Here is a 27,877-nt window from a genome sequence, read left to right as displayed (position 1 = left end):
CCACTTTAAAGTTTAAACCATCCTGGTTTTCTCCAAAGAATCCTGTGTGGTTTAGTTCACTACGGGCCCAGAGAGTTGTTAGGGGACACCCCCCCTTTCCCTCCCACAGCTACAATTCCCAGAGTTCGCAGGGGAAAAGTGTCCGTTGTTAAACTGCTCTGTGAATTGTATGAACTAACACCACTCAGCACCCTAAAAAAAGACAGCTCCCAGAATTCTTGGGGGGGGGGAGAACCATGACTGTTTAGAGTGGTCTGAAAGAGGAGCCTCACACCTCGGGCTCTACCTTTGCATATTTATTACACTTGTGTCCCTCCAAGGAGCTCAAGATGGCCTAAATCCCATTTATATAATAACAACAACCCAGTGAGGTAGGTCAGGCAGAGAGGCAATGGCTGCCTCAAGATCACCTAATGAAAGCTTCATGGCTGAGTGGGAATTCAAACCCAGCTCCTAGTCCCAACACTCTAACCACTACTGCTGCATTATTAAATACAAGCGATAACTTTAGAGTTTTTGTTGTTGTTTAGTCGTTCAATCATGTCCGCCTCTTCGTGACCCCCTGGACCAGAGCACGCCAGGCACTCCTGTCTTCCACTGCCTCCCGCAGTTTGGTCAGACTCATGTTTGTAGCTTTGAAGACACTATCCAACCATCTCGTCCTCTGTCGTCCCCTTCTCCTTGTGCCCTCCATCTTTCCCAGCATCAGGGTCTTTTCCAGGGAGTCTTCTCTTCTCATGGGGTGGCCAAAGTCTTGGAGCCTCAGCTTCAGGATCTGTCCTTCCAGTGAGCACTCAGGGCTGATTTCCTTCAGAATGGAGAGGTTTGATCTTCTTGCAGTCCATGGGACTCTCAAGAGTCTCCTCCAGCACCAGAATTCAAAAGCATCCATTCTTCAGCGATCAGCCTTCTTTATGGTCCAGCTCTCACTTCCATACATGACTACTGGGAAAACCATAGCTTTTACTATACGGACCTTTGTTGGCAAGGTGATGTCTCTGCTTTTTAAGATGCTGAACTTTAGAGTTAGCAGTTTATTTAATTATCTGCCTCAGTGGAGAGACCTGTTGCAGCCTGATCTGCTTGTTTTATATATGCTTTCCTAGTTGAATTTCCCACCATGAACAACAGACACACACACACACAGAAAGAAGTTCCTTAAGTCTGCAATGCTGTATTCATGTAGCTGGAACTAAGTGCCGGAGAGTGCAGTGAGGCTTCCTTCTGATAAGCCTGCATGCTCTAGGTTTCGGCTGTTAGTGACACAAGGAAGCAGATCATTTGGGTGACATGAAGTGTTACCGTATTTTTCGCTCTATAACACGCACCCGATCATAACACGCACGTAGTTTTTAGAGGAGGAAAATCCGTAGGCATGCCACCCGTAGGCATTCCCTCCATAACACGCACAGACATTTCCCCTTACTTTTTAGGAGGAAAAAAGTGAGTGTTATGGTGCAAAAAATTTCCTCCCCACCCAGTGCTGCAGGAGAAAGGAGAGGCGGAAGGGAGCATTTGTTATCCTTGTAGGCTGACACAGTTAGATACCACACCTCTCAATATATCAGGTATCTGTTGGGTGCAAAAAGGGGCTTTCTCTTTCATAGGTACTGCTTTAACTACATGGGAAATTTGCAAATGCCTGCCTTACTTTGTATTTTGAGCATCATGTTAACTTTCCATTTTTACTTAACGTTTTCATTATCAGCGTTCCAAAATACGTTTGGTTTACAGTGAGTCCATCCTCCTCACATGACAAAGTTGCTCTTCGCTCTTCCTAAGGCTGGTCCAGTCAGCGGTTTTAGCAGTACAGCTTAATCAGAAGTCATAGATGTCTGCCTTTTGGGGACATTTTATGTACCTTTACTCATAAGCAATACTCATTTGTAATGACTAAGAAACAAAGTTCCTGGATAGGAAAGGTTTCGTTTAATGATTCAGACAAAATCCTGCAGCAGAAGCTAATTGTTCTTCTGGTTTGGAAATGTCTCCAAATGTTCAGCCACCATCTTATTTTCTCCTAATGTCGAAGCAAAATCTACTAAATCTGTCCTTTGGGAAATGGACAAGAAGTCTTTGCCTTCTTTCTGACTGCAGTCTTGAAAATACTGGAGGTGGGATCAATCATGTTCTTTCTCACTTCTTTTCTCCAGGCTGAACATATCCAATTTCTGTAACACTCCTTAACCGCACATGTTTTCTCTACCTCTGCCTACCTGCCTGCAGTCCACTGAGCTATTTTGACATATTAAACTTGACACAGTGCTCCACAATAGGTCATGCAGAAAAAGGTTCATGATCTGGAAATGATTATTTTTCTAGTGCGGCCTTAAAATCAACGAAACCTCTCTTTTTTTTTGCAGCTGCAGCAATTGGCTGACTCAATTGCCGCAATCCCATGATCCTTTTTACATATACCGCTGTCAAATTAAGCCAGGTATCTCCCATCCTACATTTGTCTGGCTTTGGTTTGTTTGTTTTCCCAAATGCTGATCTTTTCAATTTGTTGCTGTTGGGTTTCAGCCTAGTCTTCCATTCCGTCAGGGTCATTTGGAATTTTATTCCTGTCTTCGGAGGCGTTGGCCGTTCCTTCCCCATTTTGTGTCTTCTGCTAATTTGTTAAGCATTCCTTCCACCCTTTCAACAAGTCATTGATGAAGAGCAGTTGAGGTGTCCCAGGCCCAGGGTAGATCCCTGTGGCATTGCACTTCAAACCTCCAATTTGGCAAGGAGCCATTGATGGGCAACCTTTGAGTACAGTTTCTCAACCACCTTGTGACTCTGAGCTTCTGTTTTCCTGTCCCTCGATGTCCTGGCTACTGTTCTCTATTCTGCTTTGTCCTTCCTTCCATTTCCTAGATATGTCTAGTTTTATTTTCAGCTCACCACTGAGCTTTTCCCGCAGCTACACCAGCTTTTTCAGTTGCCCCACTTTAACTTCTGATGTCTTTAACATTAATTCTCCTTTCTGCTTTGATGCTTTTGAATGGATGCTTTTGAATTCTGGTGCTGGAGGAGACTCTTGAGAGTCCCATGGACTGCAAGAAGATCCAACCTCTCCATTCTTAAGGAAATCAGCCCTGAGTGCTCACTGGAAGGACAGATCCTAAAGCTGAGGCTCCAATACTTTGGCCACCTCATGAGAAGAGAAGACTCCCTGGAAAAGACCCTGAGGTTGGGAAAGATGGAGGGCACAAGGAGAAGGGGATGACGGAGGACGAGATGGTGGGACAGTGTTCTCGAAGCGACCAGCATGAGTTTGACCAAACTGCGGGAGGCAGTGGAAGACAGGAGTGCCTGGCGTTCTCTGGTCCAGGGGGTCACGAAGAGTAGGACACGACTAAACAACAACTCCTTTCTGCAGGATCTCCCAGCCATCATAGGCTTCTTTTCCTACCGGAATCCTGCCTAATGTTTGTCTAGCCTTATTTAAAGCACCTTCCCTCAATTTGCTATGCTTGCCTTAAGCTTTCCATAAGATCAAAAATTCCAGCACCCAAAGTCTCTTTTACCTAAGTTATCGCGTACAGTTTGCTCAACATCCGTGTGACTTGGGTTCCTGTTCTAAATTCTAACGTCTCCTTCATATAGGAAAGGGTGTGCCGTACAAACAAGGAACCGTCTGTTCAGCTGCTCCTTTGGTATACCGTGACTGGCTAGTTAACATTTTTATTCCCAAGAGGAAAGGAGGGTTTTTGCAGTGCAGTACTTCGAATGCCAAGCCTTCCAGTTTTTTCCAGTGAGGTCTGTCCCCTACGTCAAGTTGCTGTAAAAAGTGGAAGTGATGTTAGCCCATTTTTGGCCCGTGCGTTTTCCATATATCAGACATTTTCTTTAATTCTGGTTTCCACTTGGAGCTTTCCTTGAAGAAGATGTCTCTGAAATTATGCTCAGATTATATTTTGCTAATGCTGATCGGATACTCAACTGTTTTCCCTCTCCCTATGCCGTTGTCTTGTGGCTTGTTCTTCCTGATTTTGTAACCCAGAAGAGTCTTGCGACTCGATCTGGTTATTTTGTCTTCTTTTGTTTCAAGAATGCTAGCTTTTAAACTCTTGCTGAAAACTTCATTTATGCCAAACCCGGGCATGCAATTAAGAATACACCCCTCTACAGTGGTTAATTGATGTCTGTTTTCAACTTCTTTGTGGTTTTTATTGTACAGTTTTATATTTTACTGCTAGATATAAAACGATGTAGCTGTATACAGTGGTACCTCGGGTTACAGGCGCTTCAGGTTACAAACTCCACTAACGCAGAAATAGTACCTTGGGTTAAGAACTGCGGCGGCAGTGGGAGGCCCCATTAGCTAAAGTGGTACCTCTGGTTAAGAACAGTTTCAGGTTAAGAACAGACCTCTGGAACAAATTACGTTCTTAACCCGAGGTAAGGTAAAGGTACCCCTGCCCATACGGGCCAGTCGTGTCCGACTCTAGGGTTGTGCGCTCATCTCACTTAAGAGGCCGGGAGCCAGCGCTGTCCGGAGACACTTCCGGGTCACGTGGCCAGCGTGATGAAGCTGCTCTGGCGAGCCAGCAGCAGCGCAGCACATGGAAACGCCGTTTACCTTCCCGCTATAAAGCGGTACCTATTTATCTACTTAGGAGTACTTTCAAACTGCTAGGTGGGCAGGAGCTGGGACCGAAAGACGGGAGCGCACCCCGCCGCGTGGATTCGAACCGCTGACCATACGATCGGCAAGTCCTAGGCACTGAGGTTTTACCCACAGCGCCACCCGCGTCCCATTTCGCCACCCGCGTCCCATTTAACCCGAGGTACCACTGTATAAATATTTTATAAAGGAGGATAGCTAGGCATGGTGTTGCTAAACTGCATTGCCTCATTGTTCTTTCTGTTTGAATAAGAGAATTTTTCACGAGCGACTTGCTTGCTCAGAAAGGAAAGAGGATATGCTTGTGTAAACGAAAAAGCTTTTAGCAGGCGCTGAAAAGAGTATACAGTGGTACCTCGGGTTAAGAACTTAATTCGTTCCGGAGGTCCGTTCTTAACCTGATACTGTTCTTAACCTGAAGCACAACTTTAGCTAACGGGGCCTCCCGCTGCTGCCGTGCCGCCGGAGCACGATTTCTGTTCTCATCCTGAAGCAAAGTTCTTAACCCGAGGTACTGTTTCTGGGTTTGCGGAGTCTGTAACCTGAAGCGTCTGTAACCTGAAGCGTATGTAACCCGAGGTACCACTGTATAGGGAAGATGTCAATAGGCATGGCGTTCCAAAGTGTAGGTGCTGACACAGTAAAAGATTGATTTCTTATGAATGGGTATTGTGTGGCACCTGTAACAGAACCAGTTCTGCAGATCGAAGCAGTTGCATGGGCATTTTGGGGTGAGGTGATCTTTCAGTAACGCTGGGCACAGAGAGGGAGGGTCAAGGCAGCGGGGTGCTCAGGGCTGGCATCGCACCAAAGCCAACCTGATACCCTGCTGCTCCCAGTTGCTCCCACACTGTGCCAAGCTCCCTGCTGCCTTTCATTTCAGTAACGGGCAGCAACACACAGCATTGGAAAGCCCATTGAACAGCACAGCCCCTGCCTAGGCTCCCCCCCCCCCCATCCAGAGCCAATCATTAACTTTTCAGGTGGCAGAATTGCATCAACATGGTGTGGGGAAGGTGGGAGATACCGTATTTTTTGCTGTATAAGACTCACTTTTTCCCTCCTAAAAAGTAAGGGGAAATGTGTGTGCGTCTTATGGAGCGAATGCAGGCTGCGCAGCTATCCCAGAAGCCAGAACAGCAAGAGGGATTGATGCTTTCACTGCACAGCGATCCCTCTTGCTGTTCTGGCTTCTGAGACTCAGAATATTTTTTTTCTTGTTTTCCTCCTCCAAAAACTAGGTGCGTCTTGTGGTCTGGTGCGTCTTATAGAGCGAAAAATACGGTACCTTGAGCAATAGGCGTCACGAGACTTTTCCAGCTTGCATCGTGGCAGCTCAAGCCAGTTTCACCCCGCCTTGGTGAAAAACCCTTGTATTTTTCCGTAGTTAACGTTATTTCGCTGCATGATATTTGCCCCCAAATCTGTGCATTCCTGCTTCTTAAGCGCATGGTCATATGCTCAGCTGATCTCTTGGGCAAATACGCCAGAGCTGCTCTATTGACATTGGCACCTCAAATCACAGTGTTGAGACAGGCTGCCATACTCCCATTCATTTGATGTGCTGTCTCTCTCAGCGAACTCCTCATTATTTGTTCAATCGACAAAGAACGGCTTCGGCTATAATGCGACGACTGTCCCTGTTCAGTGTGACTCTTTGACCCGGCTTGTGCATCGCGTTGGACCCTAATTAAAATAAGCAATGGACAATGGGTGCATGCAGCCTGCAGCTGAGATCACACACAGTTCACTTCTCCCTGTGCTGTCAGGAAATAATCCATACTCCTGCTTTTCATTCTGCAATAATAATAATAATAATAATAATAATAATAATAATACAGTGGTGCCTCGCAAGACGAAATTAATTCGTTCTGCGAGTCTCTTCGTCTAGCGGTTTTTTCGTCTTGCGAAGCAACCCTATTAGCAGATTATCGCTATTAGCGGTTTAGCGGCTATTAAAGGCTTAAGGGATTAGCGGATTAGCTGCTAAAAGGCTATTAGCGGTTTAGCGGCTTAGAAAAAGGGGGTGGGGAGCGAAAAAAATCTCAAGACTCGCAAGACATTTTCGTCTTGCGAAGCAAGCCCATAGGGAAATTCGTCCTGCGAAGCGCATCGAAAAACGGAAAACCCTTTCGTCTAGCAGGTTTTCCGTCTTGCGAGGCATTCGTCTTGCGGGGCACCACTGTAATAATAATAATAATAATAATAATAATAATAAATTTATTATTTATACTCCGCCCATCTGGCTGAGTTTCCCCAGCCACTCTGGGCGGCTCCCAACCAAGTGTTAAAAACAATACAGCGTTAAATATTAAAAACGTCCCTGAACGTCAGCCTTCAGTTGTCTTTTAAAGATAGGATAGCTGCTTATTTCCTTCACATCTGAAGGGAGGGTGTTCCACAGGATGGGCGCCACTACTGAGAAGGACCTCTGCCTGGTTCCCTGTAACCTCACTTCTCACAGGGAGGGATCCGCCAGAAGGCCCTCGGAGCTGGACCTCAGCATCCGGGCTGAACGATGGGGGTGGAGACGCTCCTTCAGGTATACTGGGCCTTTGAGGCGGTTTAGGGCTTTCAAGGTCAGCACCAAAATTTGAATTGTGCTCGGAAATGTACTGGGAGCCAATGCACATCTCTCAGAACCGGTGTTATGTGGTCCCGGCGGCCGCTCCCAGTCACCAGTCTAGCTGCTGCATTCTGGATTAATTGCAGTTTCCGCGTCACCTTCAAAGGTAGCCCCACATAGAGCGCATTGCAGTAGTCCAAGTGGGAGATAACTAGAGAGTGCACCACTCTGGCGACGCAGTTGGAGGGCAGGGAGGGTCTCATCCTGCGTACCAGATGGAGCTGCCCTGGACACAGAACTGACCTGCGCCTCCATGGACAGTCGTGAGTCCAGAACGACTCCCAGGCTGCACACCTGGTCCTTCAGGGGCACAGTTACCCCATTCAGGACCAGGGAGTCCTCCACACCCGCTCACCCCCTGTCCCCCCAAAACAGTACTTCTGTCTTGTCAGGATTCAACCTCAATCTGTTAGCTGCCATCCATCCTCCAACCGCCTCAAGGCACTAAACCTGGGATCATGGTTTGTTTCTCTCCAAACGTGAGTGGCAAGGCAAGAACGATTTTTGGTTTGCGGGAAACAAACAGGTAGGTGGTTTTCACGTAAAGCCATGGCGATGATGCAAAGTTTCTGAGAAGGACAGAATTTGGGGTGTTTGTGGGGGAGAGAGAAAGCAGATGTCCTGTGTCACAAGCTGATTTCTGTTGCTCAAGGAGATGGACTTCATTAAACGTTGCCCAGTTTATAATACCAACAATTGAACCAATAGCAGGGGATTGCAAACCCAGAAGTAGGTGTTTTGGTTTGTGAACTTTGCCTTGGAAGCAGAACATGTTGAGTGTGTTCCATTTCTAAATTGAGTCCCCTGCTGCTCTGGGAAAGTACACCTTGGTTTAAGAACGCTTTGATTTAAGAACGGACTTCCGGAACGAATGAAGTCCGCAAACCAAGGTACCACTGTAAATAAATACAGTGGTACCTCGGGTTGCATACGCTTCAGGTTACAGACTCCGCTAACCCATAAATATTACCTCGGGTTAAGAACTTTGCTTCAGGATGAGAACAGAAATTGTGCTCTGGCGGCACGGCAGCAGCAGGAGGCCCTATGAGCTAAAGTGGTGCTTCAGGTTAAGAACAGTTTCAGGTTAAGAACAGACCTCCAGAACGAATTAAGTACTTAACCTGAGCTACCACTGTACTATCATTGACATCCCTCGTGAAATCAAGATACTCCATGAGAACCTTTGTTCAAAACTCCAGATTATCCTGATTTTTATTTCGTTTTCCCAGGCACTACAACCGAGGCAGAGCTTTCTGAGAGTGTAAATGTCTCGACATCCAGTTCCACGACTCACAACTTACCGCCTGGTTCAAAAGCCACTGAGGACAGAACAAGGACGACAACAAATGAAGGCATGCCACCAACATCTCCGAAGAGCGGGGCTTCTGTGTCGCCTGGGCCAACTGCAACAGAAGGGAAGCAGGCAACCTCTGTGGCGCCGGCTTCTGCAGCTCCTACTTTGCAAACAGATGCTGATACTTCGGAAGATACCAATATTAACGAAGATGACACGGTGGACGACGCGGTGGACAAAAACCGCGTTCCTAGCTTCCTCCCAACGGCCAAAGGAACCGCAGATCCTGCAGACTATTATGGCCCCTACGGGATGCCGTCTGACGATCAAGACGACCAAGGCATCTCGGAGTTTACGGAAGAGTTGGCCAGCATGCACAGCTATGAAAACAAGAAAATGCTTCCTGACGAGATGAAGGACACCTCTTCCTCGGAACTGGAAGAGGATAGCCATTTCTTTTTCCATCTGGTTATCGTTGCCTTTTTGGTAGCTGTTGTTTACATCACGTATCACAATAAAAGAAAGGTAGGCCGCCTTTTGAGGTTATGGTTTTGCAGTATAAGATGGGACGCGGGTGGCGCTGGGGGTTAAACCACAGAGCCTAGGACTTGCCGATCAGAAGGTCGGCGGTTCGAATCCCCGTGACGGGGTGAGCTCCCGTTGCTCGGTCCCTGCTCCTGCCAACCTAGCAGTTTGAAAGCACACCAGTGCAAGTAGATAAATAGGTACCGCTCCGGCGGGAAGGTAAACGGCGTTTCCGTGCGCTGCTCTGGTTTTGCCAGAAGTGGCTTAGTCATGCTGGCCACATGACCCGGAAGCTCCCTTGGCCAATAAAGCGAGATGAGCGCCGCAACCCCAGAGTCGGCCGCGACTAATGGTCCCTAACGGACCTAATGGTCAGGGGTCCTTTTACCTTTACCTTTAATCAGAAGAACACAGGGCTCGGGTAGCACTGTGGGTTAAACCACAGAGCCTAGGACTTGCTGATCAGAAGGTTGGCGGTTCAAATCCCCGTGACGGGGTAAGCTCCCATCGCTCAGTCCCTGCTCCTGCCAACCTAGCAGTTCGAAAGCACGTCAAAGTGCAAGTGGATAAATAGGTATCACTCCAGCGGGAAGGTAAACGGCATTTCCATGCGCTGCTCTGGTTTGCCAGAAGCGGCTTAGTCATGCTGGCCAGATGACCCGGAAGCTGTACGCCGGCTCCCTCGGCCAGTAAAGCGAGATGAGCGCTGCAACCCCAGAGTCGGCCATGACTGGACCTGATGGTCAGGGGTCCCTTTACCTTTGCAGTATAAATACAGTCATACCTTGGGTTACAGACGCTTCAGGTTGCGTGTTTTCAGGTTATGGACCCGCCAAAATTTGGAAGTACCAGAATGGGTTACTTCCACCAGGTCTCGGGGGTCGCGCATGCGTAGAAGTGCTAAATCGCGCTGTGTGCAGACACGCCAAATCGCAACCCACGCATGCACAGACGCGCTGCTGCGGGTTGCGATTGCTACAGGTTGTGAACGTGCATCCCACATGGATCACATTTGCAGCCCGAGCGTCCACTGTATGCAGTTGTGCTGGCAGTTTTATATTACGTTGCAAGTAATGTATTTTTCGCCCTATAGGACGCACTTTTTCCCCTCCAAAAATGAAGGGGAAATGTGTGTGCGAATGCAGGCTTCAGGAGAGCCCCACCGCCAGCCCCACAAACTCGGGGAACAGCGGGAGGCGGAGCGCGTCTTTCCTGCTGTCCCCCGACTTGGTTAGAAGGCTGGCGGGGGGGGGAGCCTGCTCCTCCCTGTCGCCAGCCCCGCAAACTCGGGGGACAGCGGGAGAGGCGCAGCGCGCCTTTCCCGCTGTCCTCCGACTTGGTTAGAAGGCTGGCGGGGGGCTTCCCCCTCCTCCAGCTCCGCAAGCTCCCAGAGTGAGGCCAAAGCTACACGCAGCTTCGGCATCGCTCTGGGTCCCATTCTGGGGGGGGGGGGGAATAATTTTCCCCTCTTTATTTCCCCCCCCCCAAAAAAATCTAGGTGCGTCCTGTAGGGCGAAAAATCTGGTAATTGCAACGCAGGTGTTTGAACAGAATTGGAAATCTTCTCATTAGTTGACTTCTATACCCCATTTCTACAAATTTGCACTCAAAAGTGGCGTGCAAAAGAAAATGCATTCAAAACTCATGCACAAATACATAATACCCTGGGGGGAATAGAAGACATCATCATACAAGATATACAACAAAAGCTCCAAAGTCATTACAGTGGAACCTCTACTCACGACCACATTCTGTTCCGGAGGCCCATCCTTACGGCAAAACAGGTCGCTGGTAGAAGCACTGTTGTGTGCAGGCGCATTCGGCGGCAGCTGCTTCTGCGCATGTGCAGATAGCACCACTTCTGCGCGTGCACGAATTGCAGCAAACTTGGTGTTTCCTTCCGGGTTTGCTGTGGTCAGGACTTGGAACGGGCCTAAGTAGAGCGGGACGTAAGTCGAGGTTCTACTGTAACAGGGAATATTTTCATAAGCATTTCAAATATACAGATGCGAGTGTTCTCCATGGTGCTTGGACGTCAGGGCAAATGCAGCAAGTTGGGAAATACAGGCTTGCAAAGCTGAAAATCTTAAATTAAGAAGGGTTTCAGTGCATCATCTTGGGATAGCTGGGGGGGCCACTGCAGAAAAGGCCCATTTTTATGCAGCCACCCTCCAGACCTCGCAGAGGAGGTACAGGAAAAAGGGCATTGGAGGATGCCATCAGGGTCTGGGTCAATTCATATGGGAAGATGCAGTCCTTGAAGTATTTAAGGCTTTATAGGTCAAAACTGGGACACGGGTGGCGCTTTGGGTAAAACCTCAGTGCCTAGGACTTGCTGTTCGTAAGGTCGGCGGTTCGAATCCCCGCGGCGGGGTGAGCTCCTGTTGTTCGGTCCCAGCTCCTGCCCACCTAGCAGTTCGAAAGCACCCCTAAGTGCAAGTAGATAAATAGATAAATACCTTCCTGCTTTATAGCGGGAAGGTAAACGGCGTTTCCGTGTGCGGCACTGGTGCTGGCTCGCCAGCTGCAGCTTCGTCACGCTGGCCATGTGACCCAGAAGTATCTTCGGACGGCGCCGGCTCCTGGCCTCTTGAGCGAGACAAGCGCGCAACCCTAGAGTTGGTCACGACTGGCCCGTACGGGCAGGGGTACCTTTACCTTTAGGTCAAAACCAGCACTTTGAATTGTGCCCAGAAACTAATTAGTAGGTGCGTTTAGTGAAGGAAATGGTTGTGATGACTTGGAAACGTTGACCAAGCCGAAAGCCTTTTCCCTTGAAGCGTATCCTCGTTTCTTTATCGTTAGCTAATTGTTTCTTTTCTCTCTAGATTATCCTCTTGGTCCAGAGCAGAAGATGGCGAGATGGGCTTTGCTCCAGGACCGTCGGATACCATCGTTTGGATCAAAATGTCAACGAAGCTATGCCTTCATTAAAAATCACCAATGATTACATTTTTTAAACGCGGTGTGATCTGACTGAGCTGGTGATTTCCTTTGCCTGAGGTGCAGGTGCTTGCCATAAGCAATGAGTGCGCTCACACTCTTCCTTGCCTTTCGAGTTCTTAGCCTTATACGAGGGCATAGGAGGTTAGCATTTCCTTCAGGTGGCAGCCAAACTTCAAAATCAGTGTACGTAGTGCCGTTCTTAATCACGTTTATTTATCTCCCAGTGTATTCCCTTCTGCCTGGAGCAGTCCTAGATTAGAACATAGCCAAGTAATCCTCAAATATCAATGTATTGCTAAATCTGGCAACAGTGAACCACACTGAAAGGAACTCTGGCGATTCTCTTCTTGCATCATGCGTTCTCTTCTCTCAGTACAGATTGGGGGGGGAAACTTAATACAACAAAGTGTCTGGCTCCTGAATTTAAACCACATCACTGGGGTGAAGATCTAGCTGGTATTTGTTCTCTATAGCCTTTAAGTAGACATGCATTTTAAGAGAACAACCTTTGACATGCTACCAATCAGCCTGTCTCTTTGCACAGCTTACAGATACCCGTTTTAAATACCAGTGGTGATTAAGAGTCCATTTATTATTTTCTTTCTCTCTCTGCCATTTTCTCTGCAAAAGAAAATGCCTTTAAAACCCCAAAGTTGAGAGAAAACCTCTCTAGGCTTGAAGCTGAGATACCTGGAAGATCAGCAGAACAAGCTCATCTGCGCCACCCTCAATATTTTAACGGTTGCCAAGACACAACTTGTGCTTTTATTCCATTGCAACCAGGGAAGGGGAGAGATTTATTATTTCTTGTTCTAATCAAGGCGTAGGATTGTCAGGACTTCGAAGTTTCCCAGCTTCGGCGAACACTGCGTTATTTTCTTTTAATTTCGGGAAAGACAAAAAATCTCTTGCATATAGCTTGTACAGAAAGTTCTTGGGACGTCGGGATTTAAAAACAAATAATAAATAAATAAAGTATGTACTTTTGCTATTTATGTTTACTTCCACAAGTTGTAATTCGTAGTTTCACTTTAATGTACACCTTGCTCATGAACGATTCGTTTTGAAGGACTGGAAAAATATGTATATAATCAGTAGGAACCTTGACTTTATATCCAAGTCTTGTGCTGTTCTGAAAAACCCTTGCACCTGTTTCATGAGAAGAGTTGCAATGGCCACGATCTTGCTTAATGAAGCTTCTGCAGTAAGCATTCCTAAACAGGAAGGGGAAGAAGGAAAAGTCCAGCAATACTTGCCAAAATTGTTTTCTTGCGGTAATTTTTTATCCTATTTGAACTTGTGTCACTTTTAATAAGATTTCCCCCCCCCCAAATAAACCCCAAGGATATAATTTTTGTAGGAACTGCCGCTTGATTTGTGGTAATTCCATAAAAGCAAAAAATAATAATTTGGGTGTGAAAATTGCACAAGGCACATGACAGTTATGTTCAGCTTTGAATGAAAAGATGATTTTAGTTTAGTTTGCTCAGAGAGCAGCACAAGATGGTTGGAGCAGTGTAAGGTGCGACTTGTACTATTCCATATTAAAGGGGAGTTGTTTTTAAAGGATGTAGTTGGAGGATATTTTCCTATAAAGTCACATCAGTATTTGTCCGTCATTGGTGCATAATCACAGATGGTCTACACAAAGGTGTTGTCTGAGTTGGGGCTGAAGAAACAGAAGAAGGCAAATGGGACTTCGTGGATTTAGAGCACAGTAAACAACCGTTTACGGGACGCGGGTGGCGCTGTGGGTAAAAGCCTCAGCGCCTAGGGCTTGCCGATCGAAAGGTCAGCGGTTCGAATCCCCGCGGCAGGGTGCGCTCCCGCTGTTCGGTCCCAGCGCCTGCCAACCTAGCAGTTCGAAAGCACCCCCAGGTGCAAGTAGATAAATAGGGACCGCTTACTAGTGGGAAGGTAAACGGCGTTTCTGTGTGCGGCTCTGGCTCGCCAGAGCAGCGATGTCACGCTGGCCACGTGACCCGGAAGTGTCTGCGGACAGCGCTGGCTCCCGGCCTATAGAGTGAGATGAGCGCACAACCCTAGAGTCTGTCAAGACTGGCCCGTACGGGCAGGGGTACCTTTACCTTTACCTTTAAACAACCGTTTGGGCTGTTTACCTTCCAGCTTGCTGGGATATCACTTCATGTTTTTTGTCTGCATTCAGGTTCTCTTCTCCTATTTCTTCTGGTCCTGGGCTACTCCAGGCTACTTGAATGCCCCTAGTGTTCCCATTTTCCCATTCTTAATGTTTGTGCCTATCTGGCTTCCAAAGGGCATGTAATGCTTATTGCCCCAATTGACTTTGCGTATTTATATGTTGCTTAATACTTTAATCAGTCTCTAAATAGTTTAATCTACCATATTGGCCTCAATATAAGCCTCATTTTCCCCCCAAATTCTGACCGTGAAAAGTTAAAAACAGCGAGGAAAGGAGCGGCTTATATTCGGGTATTTTTAATTCCCCCCCCCAATTTTAAAGGTGCAACATTTTCAGGCCAATATGGTATATGCACCCCCCCCAAACGAAACACAGAAACTACATTCTAATCCTGTGCACTATGAAACCGAATCCTCACAGAACTTCTAGCCCAATGGTTGCCATTAATTTGATTGGAATTAATTTTATAATGGAATGATTTTAGAATGTTTTATCGTTTTACTGTACTTAGCCACTCTGACCCCGGCTTCGGCTGGGGAATAAATAAAATTTAATAATGATAATAATAATATTCCTAACCTAGGCGACAGGAGCATTGGACGAATCCCTTAGAGCAGGGGTCTGCAACCCGCGGCTCCGGAGCCGCATGTGGCTCTTTTACACCTTTGCCGCGGCTCCGGGGCAGATACTAGCGAGGGGAGGAGGCGCATTGTGCACCCCAACACTCCCCACTGTGGCGGGTGTGGTACTGGCTGTGACGTCGCATGGGGGCGGTGCGTGCGTCACCTTCCCGCCCACCCGCCTGCTACATTGTAAGGGGCATGTACGCTGGTCACTGCATTGAAAGGGGGCATGTACGCTGGTCACTGTTTTGAAGGGGAGTGAAGAACACACACAAAAAAAAAGGTAACTTGTTAATTTAACGTTTATTTCCATGAGGAGGAATAATTCTGAGGGGTCAAACAAAGAAATAATAAAAAAGTGACAAAGAAGTTATTTTTATAATGACGAGTTTTGCGGCTCCCAGTTTTTTTTTTCTTCGGAAACGGGTCCAAGTGGCTCTTTTTGTCTTAAAGGTTGCAGACCCCTGCCTTAGAGGCTTCCCCAACTTTTGACACATCAAGCTGAAAGCAGACAATTCTCCAACATACCAAAGAATCAAGCCCAGTTACCTGCAAGCCAGGCGTCAAAGATCTCTGCTGGGCTGCTGAGCACAGTTGCTGGAAACTACATGAAAAGAGAAGACTATTGTGCTCATGTTCTGCTTTGCAGGTTTCCCATTAGGATATCTGGCTCACCTCTTTGAGAACAAGACTAGAGGCCCATTGGCCTCTTCCAGCAGGTTCTTACGTTCTTGAATCAAAAACCACACTTCAAAAATGCAACGGAAATACGGCTCGTGCAATCTTGAGGTTTTGGGAAATCTCTACAAGGAACTGCGTGTTTTTGCAAAGGCTGGGATAACGGAATAGCTTGTTACTGTCAAACTGTTCACCGTAATTTATTAATATAATTACTGATAGTAGTACAGATAATGCAGTACAAACATTTTATATTTTTTTTTCTTCTTACACTTTGAACAGCGGCAGATCAACATTTTACCTAGGCTGATGCAAGACGGCATTACTTGGGATAATTCGTGGTCAACGTGGTTTCAGAACAGCCTAAACTAGATTCAGAGTAAGGCTACCAAAGAGAAGCTGCAAAGTCTTAACGTCCGTATCATGCGTTAGTCACGACATCCGTCTAGCAAAACAAAACATTCTAGCATTTCTCAACCTGCTCATCAGCCCCTGTGCTCCTTCCTAGCAAGGAAGCAAAGAATTTTACACATATAGAAAGTCCAGCTATGACTGCTTTGTGGTTAGGTTTGAATGTGATTAAAGGAACATAAAGGAACTGAGTTCTCATATGTTCAGGCAGGTGGGACCCATTTCTCGCAAAGCAGAGAGTTTCCATTCCTCTATTCCTGCTCAGGGTAGTTCCTGAAATCTTGACACGGAATCTTTTAAATGCAAATGGGAAATCTAGGGCAGACAGATTCACTTGCCTGGAAGGTGATGATCACCGTTTTATTTTCCAGCTTAGGGGAAAGAAGCAGCCAGAATACCAGCAGGTTAGAGTTATCTTTTGTTGATAGGGAGACTGGCACTTCAGATCCTCCGATTGCAACTAATCCTGGCATTACTCAGCACACCCAGTTTTATTCGGTACTAACTGCCTGACCATATGCTGTTGGATTATACCGCCAAGCTGTGATAAAGCTAATCTAGTAAATTAGCGTTGCCTAACATACTAAGCACACAACTGAGAACATGGATTATCTTTCACATTTTTGCAGGGTTCCCAGCTGTCAATCCAGAGATCACACCTAGAAGTCAAGCTCTAAGAATGTAGCTAACCCAGCACCTTTCCTTCCTTCCTTCCTTCCTTCCTTCCTTCCTTCCTTCCTTCCTTCCTTCCTTCCTCAATGCAGATGTCAAAGGCAGGGGGCTGCCCATTTTAACCCTTCTCCAGCACCTAAAATTCAGTGGGCACCTAAAAAGCAGATAGGTTTTGCTCCGTTCATCAAGATTAAAGAATACTTCCTGCAATTAAATAAGAGTGCTACCATACTCCACTTCCTAGCATAATTGCGAATGAGCACATTCCACGCACAAGCAACCAGAATATTTAAGCAAAATAAGGTATGCCAAGCAACGTACGGCAAATAACTTCATTTTAATGAAGCTGCAAGCGCATGGGAAGTGAAGAGCACAACACAGAAGTTGTGTTTCCGTGGAGCGGAGAAATAAAATCCTTTCCTACAGAAGAATATAAGGCATTCATTCAAGGTTCCCCCCCAAATCTTGATGAGATTATAGCCTTGTATCTAACTTTTTATGCATGGCTTTTTAGCACAGGAAAACGAGGAAGTTTTATGTTTGCAAGGTAGTAGAAAGCATGACCGAAAGACCTAAGCACTCTCTTACGTCAGAAAACTCTTTAATTCATAATATGCAGCTTGGCACAATTAGCTGGACTAATCATCAGTGAATATTTCCTGCATTTAGAAAACATGATAAATATCAGAAGGGCAAGCAGAACATTCTTTTTTCAGAAGCAAGACCTTGATCGCTTTATTCCAAGACTCGCAGGCAGCTTCCAATGCTGCTTTCTGCATTTGTTTTCACACAATTCCTCTCCTCTGGCCGGTCTCTATATGGCACAGGTACAAAGAGTATGTTCCAATATGAATAGTTTAAAAAACAGTACAAGAAGAGATGGTAAAAAGAAAGAAAAAAAACAGAGTCAACTTTTTAAAAAGTCCGTATCAAGCAAAATTATAAATATGCTAGACAAATCAACTCCAAAACAGGATTTATTGTGTTTTGTTAGTTATCAAAACTATAAAAAGCATATAAATCAATATTTATAAAATAGGCAAATACCACTATTTAGTTACACAGGCATGATAACTTTTTTTTTTTTTTGGTGCAAAGCAAAAACAAATTGGAATGTGGCTCATGCTCGCCCGTTTCTTCCTTCATCTTGAATTAGATGCTCATCACACACTGGATGAACTGCAGAAAGGGAAAGAGAGAGATGTGCGTTATCATCACCAGAGAGCCTCTGTGGTGTAGTGGTTAGGGTGGCGGACTGGGACCTGGGAGACCAGGGTTCAATCCCTCACTACGTGGCCTCAGGAGTCAGTCACCGCCCTCAGCCTAACCCACCTCACAGGGTTGTTGAGGGTATTCAATTACGAGGGGGAGAACAATGCAGCTCCTTGGTGGAAAAAGTGGGATATACCATATTTTTTGCTCTATAAGACTCACATTTTCCCTCCTAAAAAGTAAGGGGAAATGTGTGTGCGTCTTATGGAGCGAATGCAGGCTGCGCAGCTATCCCAGAAGCCAGAACAGCAAGAGGGATTGCTGCTTTCACTGCACAGCGATCCCTCTTGCTGTTCTGGCTTCTGAGATTCAGAATATTTTTTCTCCTTCAAAAACTAGGTGCGTCTTGTGGTCTGGTGCGTCTTATAGAGCGAAAAATGCAGTGAATACCGTATTTTTCGCTCTATAGGACACACTTTCCCCCCTCCAAAAATCAAGGGGAAATGTGTGTGCGTCCTATGGAGAGAATGCAGGCTCCTTGGCTTCAGTGATAGCAACACGAAGCCTCCGAAGCGCAGAGGGAGAGCTCCCCCCCGCTCTGGAGGCTTCGTGTTGCTTTCGCTGAAGCCGCCTGAAGCCCCCGGAGCGCAGCGGGAACTTACGCTGCACTCCGGGGGCTTCAGGCAGCTATCCGCAAGGTTTCGGAGCAAAGCAGGAATTCCCGCTGCGCTCCAAAGGCTTGCAGATAGCCACCTGAAGCCAGGAGAGCAAGAGGGGTCGGTGCACACAAACCCCTCTTGCTCTCCTGGCTTTACTTCGTTGGAGAGGCGCTGCAGTTAGCGCCCCGTCAGCGAAGCGGGAGGAGAAATGGAAGGGGCTCCGTTTCTCCTGCCACTTCGCTGAAGGAGCACTGAGCAGAGAGGGGGAGAATTTTTCCCCCTGTTATCCCCCTCCTATGGTCCGGTGCGTCCTATAGAGCGAAAAATACGGTGCATGAAATAACTGTGGCACGATGCTTGCCAGGATGCATCAGTCTCGAGAGACAACGGAGTCCGCCTCCGGGGGTGAAGCCAAACCGCTGTGTTTGCAGCACCGAAGTGACCTCCCTGGGGCGCAGGCTGGCCAGTGTGTCTGGAGGTCCTGGGCTGCCCAGATGACAAGACCCCCCTCTTGGCCTCACTGATGGGGTCCAAAGGAAAGCAGAGCAAGACGCTGGGTACCAGCTGGGCTGCAGGAGATGATGGAAGGAGGAGCACAAGGCGCCATCCAACCGCCTTAGGGACTGCACTGTAGAGGGGTGGAGAACTTCTGATCCTCCAGATCATGGGTAGGCAAACTAAGGCCAGGGGGCCGGATCCAGCCCAATTGCCTTCTAAATCTGGCCCACGGATGGTCCAGGAATCAGCCTGTTTTTACATGAGTAGAAGGTGTGCTTTTATTTAAAATGCATCTCTGGGTTATTTGGGGCGCATAAGAATTTGTTCATTTTTTCTTCTTCAAAATATCATCCGGCCCCCCACAAGGTCTGAGGGACAGTGGACCGGCCCCCTGCTGAAAACGTTTGCTGACCCCTGCTCCAGATGAACGGTTCTCAAACTTTTTCTCTGGGCCACGCTTTCAGAATAAGAATTTGCTCTCGCCACAATGAATTTTATATTGATCAGAAATGCAGTCATACCTTGGAAGTAGAACGGAATCTGTTCCGGAAGGTCGAACGGACTCCATTCGACTTCCAAAACGTTTGGAACCCAAATCAGACGTTCAAAAACCGGAACACTCACTTCTGGGTTTTGATCGTTCAGGAGCCAAGGCATTTGAGATCCAAGGTACGACTATACGCTGGAAAATGCCACTAGGATTCTCCTCAGTATTGCCTGACGATGCTCTTGCTTTCACTCTGCAAATTATCTGTCCCTATACTGCAAATCAGGGGACGTGGGTGGCGCTGCGGTCTAAACCACAGAGCCTAGGGCTTGCCGATCAGAAGGTCGGCGGTTCGAAACCCCACGACGGGGTGAGCTCCCGTTGCTCGGTCCCTGCTCCTGCCAACCTAGCAGTTCGAAAGCACACCAGTGCAAGTAGATAAATAGGTACCACTCCGGCGGGAAGGTAAACGGTGTTTCTGTGCGCTGCTCTGGTTCGCCAGAAGCGGCTTAGTCCTGCTGGCCACATGACCCGGAAGCTGTACACCGGCTCCCTCGGCCAGTAAAGCGAGATGAGCGCCGCAACCCCAGAGTCGGCCACGACTGGACCTAATGGTCAGGGGTCCCTTTACCTTTACCTTACCTATTCTGCAAATCTTCAAAATTATTTTGACACTATACCATACTGGAGCTAGTAAAATGTTGCTTGGGTTGTCTCTGATTCTTCCTGCCACACTTGCCACCCTCTCCTGCCACAACCGTTGAGAACCTCTGCTCCAGCTGAACCCCAACTCTTCTATCAGCTCCAGTGAGCATGGCAAATGGCCAGGAATGATGGGAGTTGTAGTCGAGGGACAACTGGCCGTGATAAGCCAAGGCTGATGAGAGTTGGGGTTCAGCAACACTTGGACGGGCGCAGGTTCCTCACCCCCGTTGTAGGAAGCGCTGACTACATACAGTGATACCCCGCAAGATGAATGCCTCGGAAGACGAAAAACTCGCTAGACGAAAGGGTTTTTCGTTTTCTGAGGTGCTTCGCAAGACGGATTTTCCTAAGGGCTTGCTTCGCTAGCTGAAACAGCCCTGCCTCTCCTGTCATGGCGCTCCTCCGACTCCCTCCCACCTTCCGGCTGACGAATCCTCCGGCTCGCTCCCACCTTCCGGCCGACCTTCCGGCTGCCTCGCGCCGCTGCCCACCGCCCTCGCGTGCTCCTCTCAGAGAGCCGTTGCCGCCAGCAGCCAGCGTTGCAGCCGGAGTCGCGCTCCTGAGCCCCGCCGCCCTCCAGCAGCCGCATCACACGGTGGCCGCAAGGCACAGGTGAGTCCAAGGACCGGCTGCAGCAGCTGCCCTGCTTCACCCCACCCCTTCCCCGCCGTGGTGCTTCGCAAGACGAAAAAACTCGCTCAACGAAAAAACTCGTGGAATGAATTAATTTCGTCTTGCGAGGCACCACTGTACAAGGCAGTTTTCTAGATTTCTGTAGCTGCAAAGAATGTCCCCAAGCTCCTGGGAGGAAGGACCAGGAGTTCAAAGCCTGGAGCTCTTGGCTTATAAGTTGCTGCAACTTCATCACAACGTTCAAGGGGGAAGCGAGTCTTGCGCTTCTAAGCAGGAAACGGACTTACATCATCGTACTGGAAATTCACCATTCCCTGCTGAGCTGCATCTCGTCTCCGAAAACTATCTGCAAATGCAGCACAGGAAAAACCACATTAGCACAGGAGCCAGAATACACAAAAGCCACAGGTGGAGGAATACAAGTGGGAAGTTTGCATTTTTCAGTGCAGAAAGTATTGATCTGATGTGTAGAGATCTTTCCTATTCTACTTAATTCAAGAGGACTCTGGAAGCTTCTCTGTGTGAAAGAAACAAGCAGAAGGTTCATGATATTTGGGTTATTCTTTCAGAGAGCACAGCTGGCGTAAACTGGTTCTGTTATCTCTTCTGTCAAGGTCATGCTGACTATAATAATAAGGCCAGAAGACACCGGGGTTTCACTCTTTTCTATCTCTCTCTCTTTCTGGTGTGGTGTTCTGTACATAGTATGCTTAGCGTTAAGGTTTCAGACTTATAATAAGTTATTTTAAGTTTAAGTTAAGTCTGCTGCAACTGGATTTCTTACGGACAGGGCCAATCCTGAATGTATTGGATTTGTGACAATTATGCTCATTTGCCTTCAGTAGCAGTAAAGCTCTGCTGGATCAGAGATTCATTGACTCTGGTCTATTTTTGGGGAACCTTGCAACTTGTTTAAGTTTTTACTCCTCTAACTCTACGTTGGAATCTGCTCTGGATCAATACTGAATTCCACGACAGGCACAGAAACTCACACCCACCCTCTCTATATCTGCCCGCCAGCCTGCTATTAAACAACACATTTTTGTGATTAATTTTTAGGTGGAAGCTTCTTGTTAGCAACCCTTCTGGGTGGAAGGACAGCTTCACAGGATTTCCACCTTCCTCTACTCAAGAGTACTCAAGAGCTCAGAACAACAAACCCCTGTGTTGCAAACTTAGTACAACAAACAATGCAAGCAGCACAAAGACCAATTTACAGTGGTGCCTCGCAAGACGAAAAGAATCCGTTCCGCGAGTCTTTTCGTCTTTCGGTTTTTTCGTCTTGCGAAGCAAGCCCATTGACGGATTAGCGCTATTGACATTTTAAGGGCTAAAAACGCCTTTTTAAGGCTTAAGGGATTAGCGGTTTTGCTGCTAAAATGCTTTTAGCAGCTTAGCGATTCAGAAAAAGGGGTTTTGGAGCGGAAAACCCCCCGAAAATTTTCGTCAATTTTCGTCTTGCTAAGCAAGCCCATAGGGAAATTCGTCTTGCGAAGCGCCTCTACAGACGGAAAACCCTTTCGTCTTGCGGGTTTTCCGTCTTGCGAGGCATTCGTCTTGCGGGGCACCACTGTACTAGATAGCACTGCAATTCTTATTGCATAATATACATGATTTAGTACAACAAAAACTTTTTTAGGCGTTCATGGTGATCCCGGATAATCTGACTGTTTCGCTGGATATCCTCATGACCACTGCTCCTTCTACATTTTTCTAATCTATGGATTAGAAGTTTTACCGCTTAGCCCACAGGATAGCATCTATTACTTTGCTTCAATCATAGACTTATTATACTGAAGGAATGGGTTTCCCAAACCCAAAACGGACTGTGCAGGCAGTTTGAAACTGCACCAAATTCCCTATTTTTCCTTAGCTAAAATCCATTAACTTGGGCTCTGAGTCAATGTATAAACAAAAACCCGGCTGTGCTCAAAGCTCTCTCCTTTATCAGTTTGTGACGGCAAGTATGGCCTTGACTGTACCAGTAGAACAGAGAAGACACGTCTGTGCCTTATCTTATGTGCTGACCACAAAAGATGCACAGACCCAATCTGGGAACAGCGCCAGAGCATGTTCCCGGAGATGATGACCTATTCCTCCCAGATAAGAGGAGGAAGAGGAAGATCCTTTTATGGTCAGAAGAACAGGAAGGAATCTCCTTTTATGGTTAAGAATACCAGAGCAGGAGCATATGTGATGTCAACCTGCGTACATAGGCTGACGTGGTTGGATCTATATGGGAAGGAGGGAGAGGGTGCCTGGAGGATATATATTCTGCATGAAACTTGTCATTTCTTTGGACTTGCTGTGGACCTGATCACGCAAGTGCCTTCTGCTATCCGGAGAGCAGAATAAACGCTTTCTTTGAACCAACCTCAGTGTCATTTGACTTCCTTCCTCCTGTCCCGGAGCAACGCAGACCCAATCAGTGAACTCAAATAAGGCTACAATACTTCTACGGACTTTCAAAGATGGACAGACGTGTGTCCATTTGCTTTCAAATATATTAGAGAATTCACAAGTGTACACATTTTGTTTTTGTTGTACTAAATCATGTATATTATGCCATAAGAATTGCAGTGCTATCTAGTAAACTGGTCTTCGTGTTGCTTGCATTGTTTCTTGTTCTACTCAAGAGTTCATCTGGAGTGTAGCGTTCAGTTCTGGGGAATGCACTTTGAGACGCGAAGGAGTTCGGGAAAGAGAAAGGGAGATAGCTGGCGATACTGAGCACAGAAAGCTTGGCGGAACTGGATATGTTTAGCCTTTGATGAAGAGAAAAGAAGGATCTGATTCCACTCTTAAAATAACCTGAAGGGTTGAGACGCAGAACGGAGCCAAGAGCAGGTCTCCGCTGACCCAAATGTGAGACTGGACAAGTTACAGGAGGGGAGATTTTCGCTGAGTAAAAAGCAGAGGACGCCTGACAGCAAAGAGGAATTTGACAGTGGGACCCCTGGCTAGATGGGGGTTGGGGGGGCCTTCAAAAGTTCCCAATTTTTTTTCTCTGGGCCACACTTTGAATAAAAATTTGCCTGCGTCACACCGATTTCTTGGCAAGAAAAGCAAAACGAAACAACACCTATCAGTGTTCGATTTATAACACAAAACGCAAGTACTTTATAAAATGATCATGGGGCACCCAGAAAGTATAAATCAAGAACAGGAATTATAATTATAAATGAGCCTCTTGCGTATGTATTTTAAGTAGATATACAAAGTCAATGGGCAGTGTGAGCTTGCTTTTTCTGCTAGGTCTAATTTGAGACAAGCAAGCTCCCTTCTTCTCATCAACGCAAACAAGCCTTTCCCTTTTCTGATCGTCTACATTTGTCAGAGTTTAAAATCCCAGTTCACAACAGTATGTCCTGGACAATTGTAGAAGAATAATCAGAAGTATTCTCCAGCGCTCTGTTCAAACAGTGGTTCTGGATCACAGCTGGGCTTGTCCGCAGAATCCTTGGATGTTCTTGCTCTTGAAAATATATCTACCCATACTCAGCAAATAATAAAATAATAATTTGATACTATACTACGCTACACTGAAATGTTTAAATGTTTCATTGATTGTCCTTGAATAAATTTTATTATTATCATTATCATTACAGTGGTGCCTCGCAAGACGAAATTAATTCGTTCTGCGAGTTTTTTCGTCTTGTGAATTTTTCGTCTTGCGAAGCACGGTTTCCCATAGGAAATACATTGACGGTTTCCCATAGGAACGCATTGACGGTTTAAAGAAAAAGGCGCAAGACGTTTTCGTCTTGCGAAGCAAGCCCATAGGGAAATTCGTCTTGCGAAGCAACTCAAAAAACAAAAAACTCTTTCGTCTTGCGAGTTTTTCGTCTTGCGAGGTACCACTGTATTATTATTATTATTATTATTATTATTATTATTATTATTATTAAAAAATCTTCCTGCCACATCTGCCATCCTCTCCCTGCTACGCCTTTGGAGAACCACAGCCTTACAGAGACCTGCAATTCTCTGTTTCTGCGATTAACCTCAAAAAGGAGCCTGGTCTTATTAATAGAAATTTCGTTATGAATTGAGAAAGCCCCATACCAGTGAGAGCTCTGAGCTTAACGCAGCAGGCGATGTAGTCATCAAATGTGATCTTGCCACGAGTACTGTATCGCTTGGAAATGCCATTGATGGCTTGGGGACTCAGCCGAAATCCTGGACGGAAGGAGAGAGCGGGAATCATAAAACTGCACAATTGGAAGGTACACAGCGGATCATCTAATGCAGGCACCCCCAACCTGCGGCCCTCCAGATGTTTTTGGCCTACAACTCCCATGATCCCTCGCTAGCAGGACCAGTGGTCAGGGATGATGGGAATTGTAGTCCAAAACATCTGGAGGGCCGAAGGTTGGGGGTGCCTGATCTAATGCAACCGTTTCCCAGCCAGCGCAAAGTCTCCCAAGCTCACCCATGGATGTCAACGCCTTCTGCAGCTCCTGGGAATCGACCGTGCCGCTGCGATCGCTGTCGACGCTCATAAAGTGTTGCCGCCAGCCGTTCAGCACAGCCCAGAGCTCTTTAAACTCATTGAAGCCCATCGTGCCAGACATATCTCTCTGCGCAGCGGCTAAGGATCACTTCACGTCAATAACTGGATCAATATCCTTTCATGTGCTTGAGAAACATCAGCTACGGTTTCCCTACACTTGTGTGTGCGTGTGTGTGTGTGTGTGTGTAAATGTTTTGTTTATTTTCCATTTAATAATACACATTCACATCATTATTATCCACTTTACCTCCCGGGCTCTTTAGAGCCTATCGATTTCCTTCCCTCCTGCCTCCTGGGCTTTCAAAATTAACCTTTATATCATTGCATTTGGTACGTTTTTCTATTCCAATTACATTCATTGCAGAATAACTCACAATTTAAATAAATATAGAACGGTAGAGAGCTTCTCATTACAGTCATACCTCGGGTTACAGACACTTCAGGTTGTGTTTTTTCGGGTTAAAGGTAAAGGGACCCCTGACCATTAGGTCCAGTCGTGACCGACTCTGGGGTTGCGGCACTCATCTCGCTTTATTGGCCGAGGGAGCCGGCATACAGCTTCCGGGTCATGTGGCCAGCAGGACTGAGCAGATTCTGGCGAACCAGAGCAGTGCACGGAAACGCCGTTTACCTTCCTGCCGGAGTGGTACCTATTTATCTACTTGGACTTTGAGGTGCTTTCGAACTGCTAGGTTGGCAGGAGCAGGGACCAAGCAACGGGAGCTCACCCCGTCATTGCGGGGATTTGAACCGCCGACGATCTGATCGGCAAGCCCTAGGCTCTGTGGTTTAACCCACAGCACCACCTGCATCCCTGTAAGCTTACTTACCCCCAGGGTAAAAAGGTCTAGGATTGCACAGTTAGTTGCTCTTAATTCCTACTGAAACTACTGGGGCTCAGAGGCTGCAACTAACTCATCCGCTTGATCTTCGACAGATCTTCCCATGAGGATTACAGCCATACCTTGGATCCCGAACGTAATCCGTTCCAGAAGTCTGCTCAACTCCCGAAAACGTTCGGAAACCACGGGAGCTCACCCTGTCGCAGGGATTCGAACCGCCGACCTTCTGATCGGCAAGTCCTAGGCTCTGTGGTTTAACTCACAGCGCCACCCACCTCCCTTTTTTCGGGTTATGGACCACAAAAACCTGGAAGTACCGGAATGGGTTATGTCCCGGTTTCGGCAGTCGTGCATGCGGAGAAGTGCTAAACCGTGCTTTGCGCATGCAGAGAAGCCCCGAATCGTAACCTGCGCGTGCGCAGACCCGCCACTGCGGCTTGTGAATGCTGCAGCTTGCGAACGTGTATCCCACACAGATCACGTTCGCAACGAGAGCATCCACTGTACAAGTCTTCAGCTAACCTTGCTAGTGATGTTAATTGCTTACAATAATCTTTCAGATATCGTATAAATTTACTCCAGTCCTTTTGGAATACCTGATCATGCTGCTTTCGGATTTTTCCTGTCAGCTTTGCCAGTTCTGCAAAGTCCATCATCTTCATCTGCCGCTCTCCTTTCATTGGGTTTCCCTACACTTTGGAGGGGCCACTGTCGCCTTGTTTCATAAACCCATCCCCAGCGACCCCTTCTCTCTTCCCCTCCCCAAACCAATACAGTGGTACCCCGCAAGACGAATGCCTCGGAAGACGAAAGAGTTTTTCGTTTTCTGAGGTGCTTCGCAAGACGGATTTCCCTAAGGGCTTGCTTCGCTAGACGAAACAGCCCTGCCTCTCCTGTCATGGCGACACGCACTGCACGCACGCACGCTCGCTTCCCCGCTCCTCCGGCTCCCTCCCACCTTCCAGCTGACGGTTAGTGCCTCGCGCCGCTGCCCACCCCCCTCGCGCGCTCCCCTCAGAGAGCCGTTGCCGCCAGCAGCCAGCGTTGCAGCCGGAGTCGCGCTCCTGAGCCCCGCCGCCCTCCAGCAGCCGCGTCGCGCGGTGGCCACAATGCGCGGGTGAGTCTGAGGTACTGGCTGCGGCAGCTGTCCTGCTTCTCCCCGCCCCTCCCCGCCATTGTCAGTGTTTAAATGCAGTGGTGCTTCGCAAGACGAAAAAACTCGTAAAACGAAAAAACTCGCGGAACGAATTAATTTCGTCTTGCGAGGCACCACTGTATTCAGAATAGCACTTTGCAAGGCCCACTTAGGAAGGTAATAGCACAAGAAAGTTTAAAGCGGTAACAATTAATTGCAAATTTGCTCCAAAGCAAGTGAAAGCTATTTAGTTTAATTACCGTATTTTTTGCTCCATAAGACGCACTTTTTTCCTCCTAAAAAGTAAGGGGAAATGTCTGTGCGTCTGGAAATCACAGATCCAGGAAGCGTGAAGGGGCTCAAAGCAACAGCTTAAATAGCATATTTTTTTACCTTCCTCACCCCCTGGGTAAAATAATAATAATAATAATAATAATAATAATAATAATAATAATAATAATAATAATAATTCCAGCCACCTAGAAGCACAAGTCATAATTGCAATGAGAATTATTAATTATAATAATACAAATATTCTAAGTCAAAGCCAAATATGTGAAGGATACGTCGAGCATGGAGATCATGAGCCTGCAAGTCTCTAGGTTGAAAGCTGTTTAAAGAAAAACAGAAGCAGTCAACAAAAAA

The 27,877-nt window shown here is 47.0% G+C and overlaps 2 protein-coding genes across 3 annotated transcripts in view; one reads left to right on the top strand and one right to left on the bottom strand.

Annotated features, from left to right (window-relative positions):
- LOC310661027 (keratinocyte-associated transmembrane protein 2) overlaps positions 1-12,994 on the top strand; it is a 14,083-nt gene extending 1,089 nt beyond the window's left edge. The window contains exons 2-3 of the mRNA XM_083406758.1: positions 8,468-9,057; positions 11,886-12,994. Coding sequence (XP_083262884.1) covers positions 8,468-9,057; positions 11,886-12,017 — 722 coding nt within the window. The 3' untranslated portion in view covers positions 12,018-12,994. The remainder of the gene's footprint in view (positions 1-8,467; positions 9,058-11,885) is intronic.
- A 2,658-nt stretch (positions 12,995-15,652) lies between these two features.
- Positions 15,653-27,877, bottom strand: part of SRI (sorcin) — a 28,131-nt gene continuing 15,906 nt past the window's right edge. For both annotated transcript variants that reach the window (XM_083406809.1, XM_083406810.1), the window contains 5 exons: positions 27,799-27,842; positions 25,175-25,322; positions 24,808-24,921; positions 21,030-21,088; positions 15,653-17,727 (listed from right to left, as the gene is read on the bottom strand). In XM_083406809.1, the coding sequence (XP_083262935.1) occupies positions 17,701-17,727; positions 21,030-21,088; positions 24,808-24,921; positions 25,175-25,322; positions 27,799-27,842 (392 nt within the window). In that variant the 3' untranslated portion in view covers positions 15,653-17,700. The remainder of the gene's footprint in view (positions 17,728-21,029; positions 21,089-24,807; positions 24,922-25,174; positions 25,323-27,798; positions 27,843-27,877) is intronic.

The sequence above is a fragment of the Podarcis tiliguerta genome, assembly GCF_965153285.1.
Source record: "Podarcis tiliguerta genome assembly, chromosome: 12".
Classification (NCBI taxonomy): domain Eukaryota; kingdom Metazoa; phylum Chordata; class Lepidosauria; order Squamata; family Lacertidae; genus Podarcis; species Podarcis tiliguerta.
The sequence above is the reverse complement of the archived record's forward strand: the minus strand, read 5'-3'. Positions and strand labels throughout refer to the sequence as shown.